This window comes from Poromitra crassiceps (genome assembly GCF_964638095.1).
Source record: "Poromitra crassiceps genome assembly, chromosome: 14".
In the NCBI taxonomy this organism is placed as follows: Eukaryota; Metazoa; Chordata; class Actinopteri; order Beryciformes; family Melamphaidae; genus Poromitra; species Poromitra crassiceps.
In genome coordinates this window covers 33,374,279-33,391,300 of record NC_139633.1, presented here as the reverse complement: position 1 = coordinate 33,391,300, position 17,022 = coordinate 33,374,279, and the positions used below count along the sequence as shown (strand labels likewise).

The following is a 17,022-nucleotide window of genomic DNA, read 5'->3' as shown; positions in this document are numbered from 1 at the left end:
ATTAACATATTTTCAGTGAACATAATTCTGAAATGACTCCCAAAACATCCACCATTGTTAATCTCCTTCCTTGTGGTAAACCCCAAACGCACAGTATTCCTTCCCATTCAAAAGTTACATTTCCACAATACTGGATGGCAGCCATCTTGGAATTCTGGGTCAAAACTATGCCATAATGTCAAACTGATGTCAGAATCGGATTCCTCGTGGTTGACTTACACCGAAAAGTGTCTTCATACATTATTCTATGTGCTCTGGGTCAAAAGTCAATTTTTTAACATGGCGCCAGTGGCCATCTTGGATTTGGCCATCTGGCAAGGAAAATCCCAGGATCCTTAGGAGGGACCTGGGCGCTATTTTAACAAAAGGTCTATATAAGTCAAATCACTCATCAAAACATCTTAGCCAGAGAATGGTCATGGCTTTGAAGTTATAGCATCGGTTATCAGATACTGTCATTTCCTTCTCACAACGTCATCAAATTCACCATTGATTAGTCACTTTAACAGTTTATGATGTTCTATATGGTATCATTGTAATCCTTGACCATGAAAACATTGGGATAGACATCTCCTTTTCAGTGTTATCATGTGTGGTTCAGGAGATATGATGCAAACTACATAATTTGCTTATGGCAGAATTAAAATGGCCGCCACAAGGCATTTTTGCGATGGCTCAATTTCTGAAACTGTACAGGGCCCCAAACTATAAGCGTACCAAGTTTCATGCTTTTACGAAAAAGGGAACATCATTTTCACATATCATCTGGACTAATACACAGAAATCAGGGTTTTGTCATTTATAAGTGTTTAGTGGACGATTATGAAAAACTCGAGTTGTGTTTTAAGAAAGGCACTTTCTTTATTGGAAACTTTCTTTCCCAGGCATGGGAGCTAAGGCAAAATGTTATGTTCAGAAAATGATGTAATGATTTTGTTTTGCTGATATGGTGAATGTTATGTTATGCTGTGATTTAGTTTTATTACTGCGGCGTTGGCGTATGTTGTACTGCATAATATATCATATGTGTGTCTTGTAAGCCCATGAGGGCTGGGCACTGTCAAGTGCATGACACATTTAATAAAAAAATCAATCAATCAATCAATCATATATGGGGGTAGGTTTGTTTACAGAGTGATAACTATCCTTAAGCTACCAAATCGGCAGGGTTATCATACCAAAATATAAACTAGAGACATGTAGGAAGACAAAAATAACAAAATCGTGCGGTCACCTCAGGTGGTACCGATTTTTGCCTTGGCCCATGGACTATAATGGAGTGCCACAGGAACGAGTCCTAAAACCCAGAAGTTAGCATCGACTGGTTCCCTCGTCTCTCGAAGTCAATGTTTTTCATTGGATTTTGGTTAAATGCTAACAAAAGTGTATGAAACTTGAACATTATGTTTACTGTAGCAAGATAATCTTCACAAATGAACACAAATTTTTATGATTTTTGAAGCAATCGCATTTACGCTTCAAAAAATCGGTAGCAGACGACGACGGAACGAGGCGATGCTAGTAACTTCCGGGTTGGCCTACGAAAAACATGGCATTCCTGTGGCGCTCTATTGGGACCAATCACAACCTCTGCATGTAACGTGCACCATTTTATGACAGGGTTTCCCCGGGGTCTTGAAAAGTATCAAAAGTTGATAAATCAATCCAAAAATTGACGGCCCTTAAAAAGTCTTAAAGCAGCTATGAGCAAGACTTTCGATTGTTATTAAACAGTCTAAATTTAATATCGATGCCTCACAGCTTACCTCTAATATTAGACGAGACCAACGCAGAGTAGTCTCGCTTGAACGCCGAGGGAATCGGCGAGTGTTGTCTTGATGATTAGTCTGTCTGCGGGCCGGGGCAGATCAGGAAGTGAAATTAAACAGTTTATGGCAGCCACTTCGGCCATAAGCACAAAATTACAAAATTACTTTCAAACAAACTGTTAGAATATAACGAGAGATGTTCGCGAGAGTAGAAAGCCCTTTGATGTAGCGAGGAAAGGCGTCCTTCTTGTTTTGCGTCTGTTGCTAGGCAGAGCGAAACGGTTTACGGCAGCTGTAAACCGTTGCTAGACAGAGTGAAACGGTTTACGGCCGTAGCAACAGACCCAAAACAGCTTTCCTCGCTACTTTATGCTCTCGCGAACATCTCTCGTGCATCTCAGTGCAGAACTGTCAAAATCAAATCATCGACAGAGACGCTATGGCCCGCCTCCCAGTATTTTCAGTGTATCAGAGATAGAGTACGATAAATGATAAATACAGCCACGTTATAAACAACAAACTAACGCTGGTGATCCGTATGGAAACAGTGTTACTCGAAATGGTTAAAAGTTCAATTTGGTCATTCAGTGGCGTTTTACTGCCATGTAACATAACTAACTAGCGGCTAATATTAGCCACAGTAGGCGATTACCCATGGATGCATTGCTCTTAAAGGGCTCGCACCGCGTGAACTACAGTAATAATCACATGGGGGGGAGAAACAAATTTTCACATGAGTGGGGCGCGTGCAAATACCACCGTGACGTCACGATGTACCAAATCGCCCATTCATTTGAGGGCAGAAAAAAAAAGCAGGTTTGGACCCATAGAGGGAACTTATTAGGGCTGTGATGATTCACTTATCTCCCGATTCGATACTATCACGATACTTGGGTGCCGATTCGATATATATTGCGATTCTTAAGTATTGCGATTCTACGATTATTGCGATTCGATATTATGATTTATTGCGATTTCTGTTTCTTTTTTTCTTTTCTTTTTTCAGTTTTTTTTTTTTTTTACACTAGATTAGAACATGGGAAAAGTTGAATCATACATTAGAGACTGTATATTATATCATGAGTAGGGCTGGGCGATATAGTTAAAAACAGGGGCGGACTGGGATCATAATTCAGGCCGGGCATTAGATACCAAGCAGGCCAGGCCGATATGGGCCAACGCGCGTGAAATTTGTCCGTTTGAAGCCCAATTTGGGCCAAGTCCAATTTTACAATGAGATGCACCCACTTTAACCCTGAAGTGTAATTATTACTTCAGACTAACTAATAAAGTAATAAAACCACTAGTAAACGAGTAGGCGGCACCTGGCCTGCTGTTCAGTGAGTGGCCTGACTGCGATTATCGATTCTGGAATAAAAGATAGATTAAAAAAATTGTGACATTAAAAATCGCGATACTTAAGTGAATCGATTTTTTCCCCCACCCCTAGAACTTATGCTGCTGAAATAATAGGGGTTTGTAAAATTTTAACAGATTGGTCTCAAATGTGGAGATTTTGGCCAAAACCCTTCACATACCACCCCAAAAGCCATATATATTGGTTAAAAGCTGGAAAAAAAAGTGTTTTGGGGTTTAGTCCTGCTTTAAGTTGTAGCTTATGGCAACATCACTGGCTATAGGTCACATGTCATGTCTGTGATCTGCTCCTCCTTGCTGCTTTATGTGTGGATGGATGTCATGTCTGTGATCTGCTCCTCCTTGCTGCTTTATGTCTGGATGGATGTCATGTCTGTGATCTGCTCCTCCTTGCTTCTTTATGTGTGGATGGATGTCATGTCTGTGATCTGCTCCTCCTTGCTTCTTTATGTGTGGATGGATGTCATGTCTGTGATCTGCTCCTTGCTGCTTTATGTCTGGATGGATGTCATGTCTGTGAAGACTAACACTATTATACCAGAGACAGCTAATGAGCTTGCCTTCTGGTTAACCTCCCGTGATACTGTTACGGCCACCATAAAGACTCGTCATGGAAGCCAATAACATATAGGAGACAAGGAGTCGTTTGCACAAAAAAGTTTGATTTATTTGAAACTTAAAAGGTTTTTCTTAAATTCCCCCCAAAAAACCCAAAACAACAACCAGGTCAGGTGGGACGGCTAAACAGAACAAAAGAGTGGGCCGGCCAACTTGCAGTTGTCGGACCGGGCACCACCCTAAACTACCAAGAACATAACAAAACCTAAACTGAGGAAATAAAGCCGCGAAAAACTAGGCTACCGTCCCACCTTCCCCAAAGTAAAGAAATGAAATACAAAGGAATGAACCCATAAACATAACAAACCCAGGGATGGCCATGCTGCTGCCACCAGCATGAACCAGGAGTAGAATGAGAGAGAGAGAGAGCACGCCTCGAGCTGCTGCTGTATATCAGTGCTAGAAGTAATCAGCGCAACTGAAAGCAGCTGAACCCAGGCAGATGACCAGGTAGGCAACTGGTGGCAGAGAAAGAGAGATGTTACACTCAATACAATACACCTATATGTGGGAGCGCATAACAATACCAAATGTTTCCTGAGTTAAATAAGCTCACATTGACAGGCAGCAGCTACAGTCCCACGTTTGTCACAGATTTTTGTTTTTATTTCTGATTTTATTTTTGTAATTTAAACGTGTATTGTTCCAGCTTGTACGGTGCAGGAATACATTCCTCTGTGGCTTACATTACAAAGGACAATTCCAAAGGGCGTACATCTGTAAAAAAACTAAAACAATACAAATCATCTAAACAAATACATAAATGATTAGGAGGGAAACCCATACGTAAGACATATTATATTATGTTTGTCAATTCAACCCAAGGTGGTGCCTCTTTCCTCTTTACACTATTCATCTCATCAAGCATTGACTCATATGAGGCTAAACGCCATTCTGTAGCTCGTTCATGCGATATCTCAGGAAGGCCTTGACGGAATTTCTTTGAATTTGGCTCAAGCGTCCACTTGGACTCAAGGATGAACCGATTGCATTTTGGTGGTCAAAGGTCAAGGTCACTGTGACCACCTCACGAACGCCATCTTCAAGCTCGTTAACGCACTGTCTCAGTAACGCCTGGACGGAATCTCTTCACATTTGGCTCAAACGTCAAAGTCTGGACAGACATGGATGCCGACTGCTCACTTGTTGGCGGAGGCGTACAGTAGGGGCGATGGAGGCGTACAGTAGGGGCGATGGAGGCGTACAGTAGGGGCGATGGAGGCGTACAGTAGGGGCGATGGAGGCGTACAGTAGGGGCGATGGAGGCGTACAGTAGGGGCGATGGAGGCGTACAGTAGGGGCGATGGAGGCGTACAGTAGGGGCGATGGAGGCGTACAGTAGGGGCGATGGAGGCGTACAGTAGGGGCGATGGAGGCGTACAGTAGGGGCGATGGAGGCGTACAGTAGGGGCGATGGAGGCGTACAGTAGGGGCGATGGAGGCGTACAGTAGGGGCGATGGAGGCGTACAGTAGGGGCGATGGAGGCGTACAGTAGGGGTGATGGAGGCGTACAGTAGGGGCGATATGACGATCTTAGATTGTTAACGATTAGAATGGCTCCACGATCTGCCTGTCCAGACAGATCGTTAGAATCGCGCTACAGGCAGTGCACATTCTATCTGTTGCATTTCTATGTTTGAAAGATGACTCCCAGCGCCCCCCCCCCCCCCCCCCCACCCCACCCCTTCACAACACAGAGGAGGAGTTGGTTTCACTTGTGATGTGAACACAGACACACACACACACTAAGTAGCAGGCTGGCATCGTTGAACGAGTTAAATAATAATAATAATTAGCCGCCGTCAGCGGCCAACGTCGCGTTGCCTCCACAGTTCAGATTTAATTTTTCGGTCACGCTGCCTGCTTGATACTGTAGCTGACGAGAGAGGGACGTGTTGCTCGCTCGGTGATAGCAGTTCCCTCGCTGTGGTCAGATTGAAACAGTCCAGTGATGGGAGTTACAGACAGTAATAACGTTACCTTGACGAGCAGCAGCGCCTTTGATGTTTGCTTCATTTGCGCGTGGCTCGTTAATGCCACCGCCTCTCTCATGTTGAAAATATTGAATGTTTTGCGGCAACACAGCCTGCATTTTGCTTGGTCGGGCTTGGTCTGTCTGTTGCAGTTGCCCATGACATGATGTAGGCATGACGCAGCCTATTTCTCCATTAACCAAGCGGCTAGTCTGCCTGCCTCCCTCACAGAGTTTATAGAACTGTCAGGCCACCACCAAACGAGTTTTCAAACGTTATTCAGCGCGTGCCTGCTTGTTAACGTTATTTCTTAGTGTTTCACAAACTATGGGTCTGGACTCAGTTTGGGTCGTGGACCCGTGGGGGGTGGGTCACCAACTGGCCGTCATGGCAACTCATTACAGTATGTTTTTTTGGGCCCAGGGAGACACAACATTTATCTTTTGGGTCCCAAGATAAAAAAAGTTGGGAACCCCAAACATGAATTATTGTAAACTCAGCGTAAGAAATAAACGACATGAACATATTTATCAAACTTTACATGACTTTTCCCAAACTTTTTCTACAAGTTTTCCAGGGCCTGGGAATTGTATTTTAAATTGGACTTTTCCAGGTTTTTCATGACCGTACGAATCCTGAAATTAGTTTGTACTTTTACTATTCAGTTAAGTTGCAAAATAGTCTTAAAAACCAAGATGAAAAAGAATCGTAATAAGACCGTGGATCGTGATCCTGCCTGAAAAAATCGTGATATGATATTTTTGCCATATCGCCCACCCCTAGCATACAGTATATCCGTGGTGCTGTCATTCTAGTTGGTATTTGTGTTCTATCCGCTAATCACTGTGACCTCACGAACGCCATCTTCAAGCTCTTTAACGCCATATCTCAGTAACGCCTTGACGGAATTTCTTCACATTTGGCTCAAACGTCAAAGTCTGGACAGACATGGATGCCGACTGCTCACTTGTTGCCGGAGGCATACAGTATATCTGTGGTGCTGTCATTCTAGTTGGTATTTGTGTTCTATCCGCTAATAGACATAACCTTGGCGATATTGGTGATACTCTTCTGAGCCAATTACTCAAACATACCAAGACTTTCCTCCGAAAGAACCGGATATTTTGGTATTCTCAAATACAGTGTAAGAGTGTTTCTCTCCCTCTGACATTTCTAGGAATTTAGGTCATTGGAGATAACAATATGATAAAACAAAGAAAAATTGAATATGTGCAGAAAAATTGAATATAAACACGGTTATAGAAAATGGGCCTGACAGTTGACAATTTCACAGTGTATGAATGAAAAGTGTGGATCAGAAGTAGGATATATACTTCGTTTTTATCTTAGAACGTACTGCTACAAAGGCAGAATGATTTGTAAGGTATGGAAAAATGCCAAATTATGACATATGCGTTATGAAATTGACTAAAGAATACGGCAATATCTTTTTGGTATATTTTTTGGGGGGAAAATCAAAATGCAGAATCAATGGAAGGTTTTGACATTGCTTCCAACTTGTTTTGTCAGAACTGGTTGATTTGAACTACTCTTTTCTATCTTGCTCTTATTTTCCTCTTTCAGAGTTATGCTCTCTATATCGTTGGAGACGAGAACGCCACGTCCACCGACGAGTCCAAGTACCTGGCCAAGCTCTCTGCACGTGAGTGTGTGTGTGTGTGTGTGTGTGTGTGTGTGTGTGTGTGTTTTGTGACATTTGACTCTTTGGGGCACTTTACACGAGGACGGTTTCCTATGGAAACGGGGAATTATTTTATCGTTAGTGCCTCCCTTTTAGACGGCGACGGCGAATTCGTGCTTAGGAAACGACACATTTTTGAACCACCCTCCAGAGTGGAATTGTTAAAGACGCTTCCCGCTGAGCGGGGCTGAGGGCTCCATGTAATCGCTTTGGAACGGCACATTTCAGAAACTCTGACGTGCCTGCACACGCGACACACGCGAATATGCCATAGCCGTGCGCGAGTTGACAACCAAATAAAACGTCAGTATGAATGAAGTTTGGCAACATTCAGAATGAAGCTACACTGCGGCCAACTTCAGTTACATGTTCATAACGTTACTGCTGCGAGGAGCCGATGGCTGTACCCGGTCGGCATTTAACGTTAGTTACAAAAGCACGTCGACAGTGTTTTCTCACTGCCAGTAGCCTAACTACAGTAGGGTTTGACAGATCACAGTCAGCGCTCCAGATCATCGCTGCTCGTTAAAGATTTCCAATAGGTGTTATTCTGATAAACTGGTCACATATATGTTACATTCTCACCCGACAAATATTAAAACTTTAAAACAGTTTGGGGTTTTTTTTTTAGCTTGAAAAAAAGCTTTTTGGCAAGTCTAAATGACTGCGGTAGGCGTACTCTACTTCCGTGTTTAAAAACCGGAAAGACGATTACGAAATGACGTCATGCAGAATGTATGGGCAAAGAATAAGGTGATCACACTGCCACCTAGCGACCTGGCATGTACATTACGGCGTTTTAAAAATTCAACAGAGCTCATGTAAACAGGGAGAAGGTGTGAAGGAAACGCTATTGTGTCGTTTCTTTCAGAAACTGTCCTTGTGTAAAGGGCCCCTTTGTTTGCATCCTGTGACTGTGTGAGTGGGAGTGTCAGTGTGTGTGTGTGTGTGTGTGTGTGTGTGTGTGTGTGTGTGTGAGTGTGAGTGTGAGTGTGTGTGTGTGAGTGTGTGAGTGTGTGTGTGTGTGTGAGAGTGAGTGTGAGTGTGTGTGTGTGTGTGAGAGAGTGTGTGTGTGTGTGTGTGTGTGTGTGTGTGTGTGTGTGAGTGAACCCTGGTTGTGAGCCTGTATATGCTTTTTGTGCGTGTGTGAAAACATTATTGACAGACAGCCTTATTACCTGCCAGTCCCATGGCTGTTTGCCTCAGGGGACAGGGGACAGGGAGAGAAAGGCGACTGACGCAGCCTCCTGTATCAGCTGTTTACATGCTTTTTGTTTCTACTTCAGTGAAAGACCACTACAGCACCGCATCTCCAATCTAACAATAAACCACCCAATCACCCAAGCTGCTCCACTGACACATCCACCTTGTGGAGTAGAGAGCTGCGCGGGCCTGAAATTTCAGCCCGAGCCCTCCCCGGCCCGTGACATGCAGACCCGAGCCCGGTCCGGCCCGGAGGAGTTATAAAATGAATTGGCCCGAGCCCGTTGCGAGGCCCGAAGCCAATATTACGATATAATGACACATCTCTCTCCCTCTCTGTTCCGCGTGCTGCGTCGCCGTGCGGCCGTCCTGCGCAGCCTCTCTCTGTCTGTCTCTCTATTTGACTCTCTGTGTTCGGGAGCTGTCCGCTCGCTGTACATGGACGGACACGGCACAAACGGCTTGTTTTTTCTCTCTATCTCTCTTCGGGAGCTGTCTACAGCTACTAACGTCACGTGAGGGTCTGTGTGTGGCTGGGGGAGTGTCTGTGCACTCCTCCTCTTTGATGGACTGTGCTCCGCTGTGTCAAATCAAGCGAGTACGCTAATACAACATTATTTAATTGAATTATTGAAACGGCCCGACGTTTTTAAATTAAGTTTTCCATATTAAACGTAGGCTGCGTTGTTAGGCCAGTCAGTTATAAGAGTTGCGTCATCTTCCGTGTTTCTCTTCTCCTCCCGATCAGAAATGTGGGCTTTTCTTTTTGCATGCCAGAGATGATGGATTGTTATGATTATATGGCCTCTTCTAGAGCTTTCTAGCACACATCAGTTGACCACAAACAGGCAACATGCGTCGCAAACTGCGGTAAAAACCCTGATCGAGACGCATATTCCGAATGCGCTGTATACATGATCAAAGAATCCTCCGAAAACCCGAATAATACTGGAATAACCCAGATGTCTTAATCGGAAAATGCTAAATTCGGAAAAAGGGCAAATTCAGAAAATGCAACTGGAATATGCCGTTTACATGACCCTCATCAAATTCAGAATATTGTCATTTTCCAAATAATAGTGTAATACATGTGTAAACATGTGTGCATGTAAACATAGTCACTGTGAGAGATGACAGGACTGGAAAACACTGGACTGTGGTGTTCATTAGTAACCTAGTACCTCCATGGAATTGCGATTTTGCGATCGCAATAATTAATACAAATTCAACCAATCTCTGCAAATCTCTGCAAATGTGAACAATTCCAGAGATTTCTCTGCAAAAAAGACAAAACGGGTTCCTCAACTTGCAATGTTTGCCAGTTCTGCAATTTTACAGCAAAAAAATCACATAAAACTTGACCCCCCCCCCCCCCCCCCAAACTTGCAATTTCTATTCGTAATACGTTAGCAACCGTAACTAGGCACAGCGGCTCAGGCAAACCACCAAAGTCACACCCTCTTCTGGGTTAAGGCATATGAACCAAGGGATTTCATCCACCATTCATTTTTCCATCTATATTTTGTAAAATGCTTATAAAAATAGTAGGGATGTCCGATATTATCGGCATACCGATATTAGCATAAAAAAATCGATATCGGAAAATATCGGTATCGGTTTTCATGCCGATTTTTTTTTTTTTTTTTTTTTTTTTTTTTAACACAGGGGGAGTCTCACTGAGAGCAATGCTCTCTTTTTCAGGAGTGCCCTGTTCACATTCACACACACATTCATACCTGGAAGCTGACCAGTACAACCACAGTCTGATCTGTTGGCCACTGAGCAGCTCCACTGGAGCGGTTGGGGTTAAGGGCCTTGCTCAAGGGCACCTCAGTGGTGGTAATGAGGGAGGGGCAAGCGCTGCCTTTTCACTTTCCCCACCCAGATTTAAGAAGCTCGCTTCTCTAACACTTACAACTTTAACACAACATGCATATTATATATTAAACTCTTCAGCTACATTAAGCTACATTATGTAACTTGTTACGTGAAATTTTGGTCGAAAAAAAGCCCGCTTATATCGGTATCGGTTGATATCGGTATCGGAAATTAAGAGTTGGACATTATCGGATATCGGATATCGGTAAAAAAGCCGATATCGAACATCCCTAAAAAATAGTTTTACTTGGTCAAATGAAGAGATTCAGCTATATTTAGAATCAAGAGAGACCATATATCATTTCACTCCGACCCAAAATATATATACTGTATATATATATTTTTTTTTAATCTTTTAGTTGCGAAATCATCCCCCCTCCATCCGATTTAATGCCCACCTATGGATTTGCCTCTGCCACCGGCTCTGGCAACACTAAACATGTTGTCGCACACAAAAGATGTAGTTCCCCCTCTGAGGCAATCAATAACAAATATGTCTCCTCAATTTGACCTGTAATTGGAGCGCCCCCCATTGGATCAATCACTAAGTAAGTCAAGCTTTATTTATATAGTGACTTTTTAAGAGTGTAGAATACATTTCCGCACAAGGCGATAAACTAAAGAAAATACGGTACATGGAAGACTTTAAAACAAACCCTTAAAAGCTATCTGAAAGTAACACAAGCATACACATAAAGTAAAGGAAAACAAAAAATCAAGCATTTACAAACCCCATTATGACCTTTACAATACACACATCAAATCATACTTACACACAAATCATAACCAAATAAAAATAGGAGACCCATACAGCCACTTTTCATAGGTAGGCCAGTCTGTGTGGTTTTGAAAATGCTGGAAGTGACAATTATTTTAATTATTTACTAGATTAATCTATCAACTTTTTTATTTATTAATCGATTCACAGTTTAGTCTATACAATGTTGAAAAAATATCGCAAATGCCCATCACAAGTTCAAAGAGGCTAAAGTGATTCTTAAAATGTCTTAGTCTGAATAGCATCCAAAAAAACCCCCAAAGGATTAATTTGATATAGATATGAAACTGAAAAAGCAGCAAATCTTTGCATTTGTGATACTGTAACTCATGGGTTCCCAAACTTTTTTGGCTTGTGACTTTATTTTGACGCCACAAAAATCTAGGGACCAGAGACATTTCAAATTCTGGTACACCATCGATGATGTCATCATCAGTGACATCGTCAGTGATGTCACATGTGCTTCTTTCCCCCCTGCATAATTCTGACTTTAATCTCAGAATTCTGACTTTATTCTCAGAATCCTGATTTAAAGTTATAATCTAAAACATTTTCATCTAAAAAAAAGAGTCACTCACAATGTTGATTGAGGCTATGACCAGGGGCGGAGCGACCCTATCAGCCCAGAGGGGGCGAAGCTCTTAGGGGGGCCCCATCAAAAAAAAAAAATTTGGAAGGCCAGGCCAGGCCGCAGGGCCGGTTCCAGAACAAGATGACATGGGGTGCATCCTAGATAGGAAGGGGTGCAGATGCCCGGCCAAAGGCCGGCCGCCCGAAAAATTTGACATGTTATTTTACTAAAAATAATGCATTTGACCATCATTTCAAGTAGAATGATACCACCCAAGCAAGAATATTTCAAGTGTTTCAAGTGCTTTACTGAAATATTTGGACCATATAATGATAATACAATTATCTCAACCTTAAAAGGTTACATATAGGTGCCAAAAAGCCATAAAATCACATCAAAGAACAAAGAAAAACAACAACTATAATTCAAGTTTAAACAGTAAGTGTGCAGCTGTAGCATTTATAAAAAAAAAAAAAAAAAAAAAATTTTTTTTTTACTTTTCAACTGAGCATGCAGACAATTAAAATAAGGGTGCAATGCATGCTTTTGCACCCCCGTAGAACCGGGCCTGCCAGGCCGCGAAGAAAAATTTGCCTTTTTTGCATGTTTGAATCGGTTTTAGCCATATTTAGTGGAATATCTAATTTTAAACACACCAATGTTATTGTCTATTGATTGAATTCCTCTCAGACTCACACCACTGACTTTATTAAATAAAGTCATTTTAACACATTGACTGCCAGCCGTTTTTTTCTTGCTGTAGGTAGCTTCTGCCAAGCCGTTTTTTGAGGATTGTGGCTCATTTTACGAGAGCCGAGGATTATTTTCTGCTTGGAGTTTGTGAACATACAATATCTCAAAAGTACTAATAGAATGTGTACTTTCTCTGTCTAAAAGAGTTAGTTTGTAGAGTTAGTAGTTATGTAAGCATTAGCAGTTGAATACAGCATGGTTTTAGCATCAGAAAAAATATTCAGAGATAAACGGCTTTTTGTGAAATTCGATAGAACTGTCACTTTAACCATTCATTTTTGGCTCTCTCTCTCTCTCTCTCTCCCTCTCGCTCTCTCTCTCTCTCTCTCTCTCTCCCTTCCCCTCGCTCTCCCTCCCTCTCTCTCTCTCTCTCTCTCTCTCTCCCTCCCTCTCGCTCTCCCTCCCTCTCTCTCTCTCTCCCTCCCGAGAGGGAGGGAGACGCACTAGGTTTAATCCTAGTGAGAGGGGGAGAGGGAGAGAGAGAGAGAGAGAGAGGGAGGGAGGGAGAGAGACAGAGCGAGAGAGAGAGAGAGAGAGAGGGAGAGAGCGAGATGGAGAGTTGCTTCAACTCCTCCCTCTTCTTGGCTGCAGCGGCCGTCACAGTCTAAGTGCTTTGCTGCTGCCTGTGCCTGTCTGCACGGCCGCTGTTTGAGGAAGTCGGCATGGACTTGCTCGCTTCTTGGAGTTTTGGTTGAGAGAAGCTTTTGCGATTCTGGTCATATTTATGCTGCGTGTTTCAAAGTGTGTTCCAACTGTAATCTATTATGTAAATTTGCAATCCCGCATCGCCAGCAATCAGCGCGAAAAAGAAAGCGTTTTCCCCCATCAATTTTCATGAGAATGGCTGGGGTGAGAATGGCGTGACAAGTTAAAAAAAATGCTTTCCTTCCTCTAGCCAGGAGAGCACTGTTGCCACTTAGTGGGTCGGTGGAATGGGTTGTAAACGTTCGGTGGCTCCAATAATTATATAAGAGATGTAAAAGGGTTAGATGCACAACCCACCGTCAAAAAAAAAAAATCGATGCCAAAAACGTGTAAACACGTTGTTGGCAGTCAACAGCTGGATTCTGAAAACGTGTTTACACGTTGTTGGCAGTGAATGTGTTAAGTCACAACTGTAAAATAGCTGATAGCCCCTATATCCGAAAACACAATTTGTCACTCATTGAGCCAAGTAATATTATGTCCATAGTCAGGGATCCAGTCACCCAAAATTTGAGAGGACCTGACATGGCATGCTATACTTTTTGTTTGTGTTTTATCTATTCATTTGGACATTAAGGTCCACTGAATGAGAGGTCTGCTCTGCCGGAAACCTCGCGAAAAAAAGTTGTGGCCACTTTTGTATATGAAGCCTTTATTTTTTGACCGAAAAATGTGAAAGAGTTTTTTTTCCTCAAAGTCCTCAGTGGGTTGCGTAGGCTGTCAATAAATTCATCCCAGGTACACAGAACATGTGTGTTGACAACACCAAGTTAAGAAATACACTTACAAAACCTTTCCAAATGATTTATAGCCATTTTCTATTACAAAAAAGCACTCGTTTTTTGAATTTTCTCCATTATTTTCATCTTTACTTTGTTAGTAAGCAATTATATCCTGAAATATGACATCAGCCAATGTGTCATTCTTTTCAGCAGATATTATAGTCATTCCACACTAAAGATGATTAAAATCAACTCAAAATCAATGGATCTGTGGTGATTTTATTACCTTTATGCTCGAAATTCCTCGAGACATGTTTTTAGTTTTAACAAAACCCTGTACCCCAAAGACAATACTTGTAACACAAGAAATTCAAAACAACAAAATGATTTTAATCACAAAATGTACACTGGATGACAAGCCAACAAAACAATTATTGTTATACAGCTTAATTTGGATAGATTGTGACCAGTATCTAGAAAACATTAAATTAAACATTAGCTGAACAAAATTATTGAACACGACACATTAAAAAAAGAAAGAAAAAAGACTGGCAACAAGGTCTATAATATAACAAAATTAACTTTGCAATGAACAAAATAACTCAATCACTGTCACTGTCTTCAAGTGTGAGAAATAACTCAATCACTGTCACTGTCTTCAAGTGTGAGAAATAACTCAATCACTGTCACTGTCTTCAAGTGTGAGTTCAATCCTTGAACATTTGTTGGGGTCCCCAGTGCAGAGACATGCGATGACACACTTGAGATTGGCTCTCACACAAGAGCATCCTCGGGCACACATGCTTTTCTTGCAGTGACAGTATTTCGTGTGTTTGAATTCTGCAGGTTTTGCCTCCTTCAGCATCATGGTTGCCATCAGCTTACCACTGACAATCTCTCTGCCAAAGTCAATGGCAACAGGGTAGGTTGGTTGAGACATGTGTGCTCGCTTGCATACAGCCAACTGATGCAGGGCTCGGCGAAGGTGTAACTGGAACGAAGGCATCTTCGGTAGGTGGAAGGCAACGCATGGCTCCTTTGATATTGCCAAAGAGATGGGCTCGCAGTGCATCCAAATTACCACTGAAGTCACTCCTCTCATACAGTGACACCATGTACCGCCTAGCCGCTGTCACAACATCTTCTTTAACATCCAGGCTTTCCCCAGGGTTACCGTATCTGCACAGGGGCAGAAGGTCTTCCAGGTGATCAACGGCAGTTTTGTAGGCGTGCTTTTTTCCTCTTCTGTAGAGCTAGCTGTAGAGATAGCTCACTGTGTCACAGCACAAGCTCAAGGTCCTGGGACTAAACACAGCAATGTGTGACTGGATCCTGGACTTTCTGACAGACTGCCGCCAGGTGGTGAGAGTGGGCAACCTCACCTCCTCCCCACTGACCATCAGCATAGGAGTGCCCCAGGGATGCGTCTCCAGCCCCTTCTGGTACGACCTCTACACCCACGACTGCGTGGCGACTCAAACCTCGAACACCATCGTGAAGTTTGCAGACGACACAGCAGTCGTGGGGCTGATCTCCAGGAGCGACGAGACGGCCTACAGAAAGGAGGTGGAGGCCCTGGAACAATGGTGCCAGGACAACCACCTCTCTCTAAATGTCTCCAAGACCAAGGAGATCATTGTAGACTACAGGAGGGGGGGGGGGGTGCACACCCCCCAATCACCATCAATGGCACAGTGGTGGAAAAGGTGGACAGCTTCAAGTACCTGGGAGTCAACATCCACCAGGACCTGACATGGGCCAGCCACACCGACACTGTTGTCAAAAAGGCCCAACAGCGACTACACGGACTCAGACGCCTGAAGAAATTTGGGCTAAGGCCAAAAATCCTCAGGGACTTCTACAGAGGCATCATTGAAAGCCTGCTGACTGACTGGCCTGCTGACGGGAACTGTACCACCATGGACCGCAGGGCACTAAGAAGAGTGAGGCGCGTGGCCCAGCACGTAACAGGATGTGAGCTACCAGAACTGCAGGAACTGTACAATCAGCGGTGCCTCAGGAGGTCCCTGAAGATCATCAAGGACACATACCACCCCCACAACAGCCTGTTCTCCCTGTTACCCTCAGGGAGGAGATACAGGGTCCCAAAAGCACGAACAAATCGCCTGAGGGACAGTTTCTTCCCGCAGGCCACGAGACTCCTTAACACACACAAATAAACAATCATGTAGCAGCTGCTACCATTACATATGATAATTATGCCTATGTTATTTGCACCTGTGCAAACAGAATGTTTATTTATGTTTTAAGGTGTCTACGCTAGAAAAGAAAAGGAAAAGTTTACTGTTATTGCTTGCATCTATATGCCCTGTTTTTGCACTGTTATACTGCACTATGTTGTAACGGAGCCTACAGCACAAGAATTTCACACGTGATACTTGTACTACGGAGTGACAATAAAAATCTTGAATCTTGAATCTTGAATCCAGTAGGTGCTGAGGAGCATGGAGGAAAGATCTGCAGCTTGAACATCATAGTTCACTGCCAGGGCGTCTGCAATTGCATCTTCTTTACCCACAGCTCCTGCAGGCCATCCATGTAATTTTCCGTGACCCTGGTCGCACTGTTCTGTTAAAAGCAGATTGTCAGGTTGAGCTTCCAGAACTATCCTGTGAGAAGCATGAGGAGGCAGATACCAGGATGTTTGCCCACATTGCATACTCATTACAACATCTGCACCACAAACGGGCTGTAGTGGTGGCTACTGACACAGACGTGATCATGATGTGCATATACTACATTGCACACATGGATGGCCTGCAGGAGCTGTGGGTAAAGAAGATGGATATCTACCTGCTCATGCAATCGCAAACGCCCTGGCAGTGAACAATGATGTTCAAGCTGCAGATCTTTCCTCCATGCTCCTCAGCACCTACTGACTGGATGTGACACAGTGAGCTATCTCTACAGAAGAGGAAAAAAGCACGCCTACAAATCTGCCGTTGATCACC

General features: G+C 43.2%; 1 protein-coding gene across 1 annotated transcript in view; it reads left to right on the top strand.

Moving 5' to 3' along the window:
• The window catches only part of anapc1 (anaphase promoting complex subunit 1), a gene marked incomplete at its 5' end in the record, with an annotated part of 254,294 nt that overhangs the window by 90,342 nt on the left and 146,930 nt on the right, over positions 1-17,022 (top strand). Inside the window, one exon of the mRNA XM_083650747.1 lies at positions 7,323-7,401. Coding sequence (XP_083506873.1) covers positions 7,323-7,401 — 79 coding nt within the window. The remainder of the gene's footprint in view (positions 1-7,322; positions 7,402-17,022) is intronic.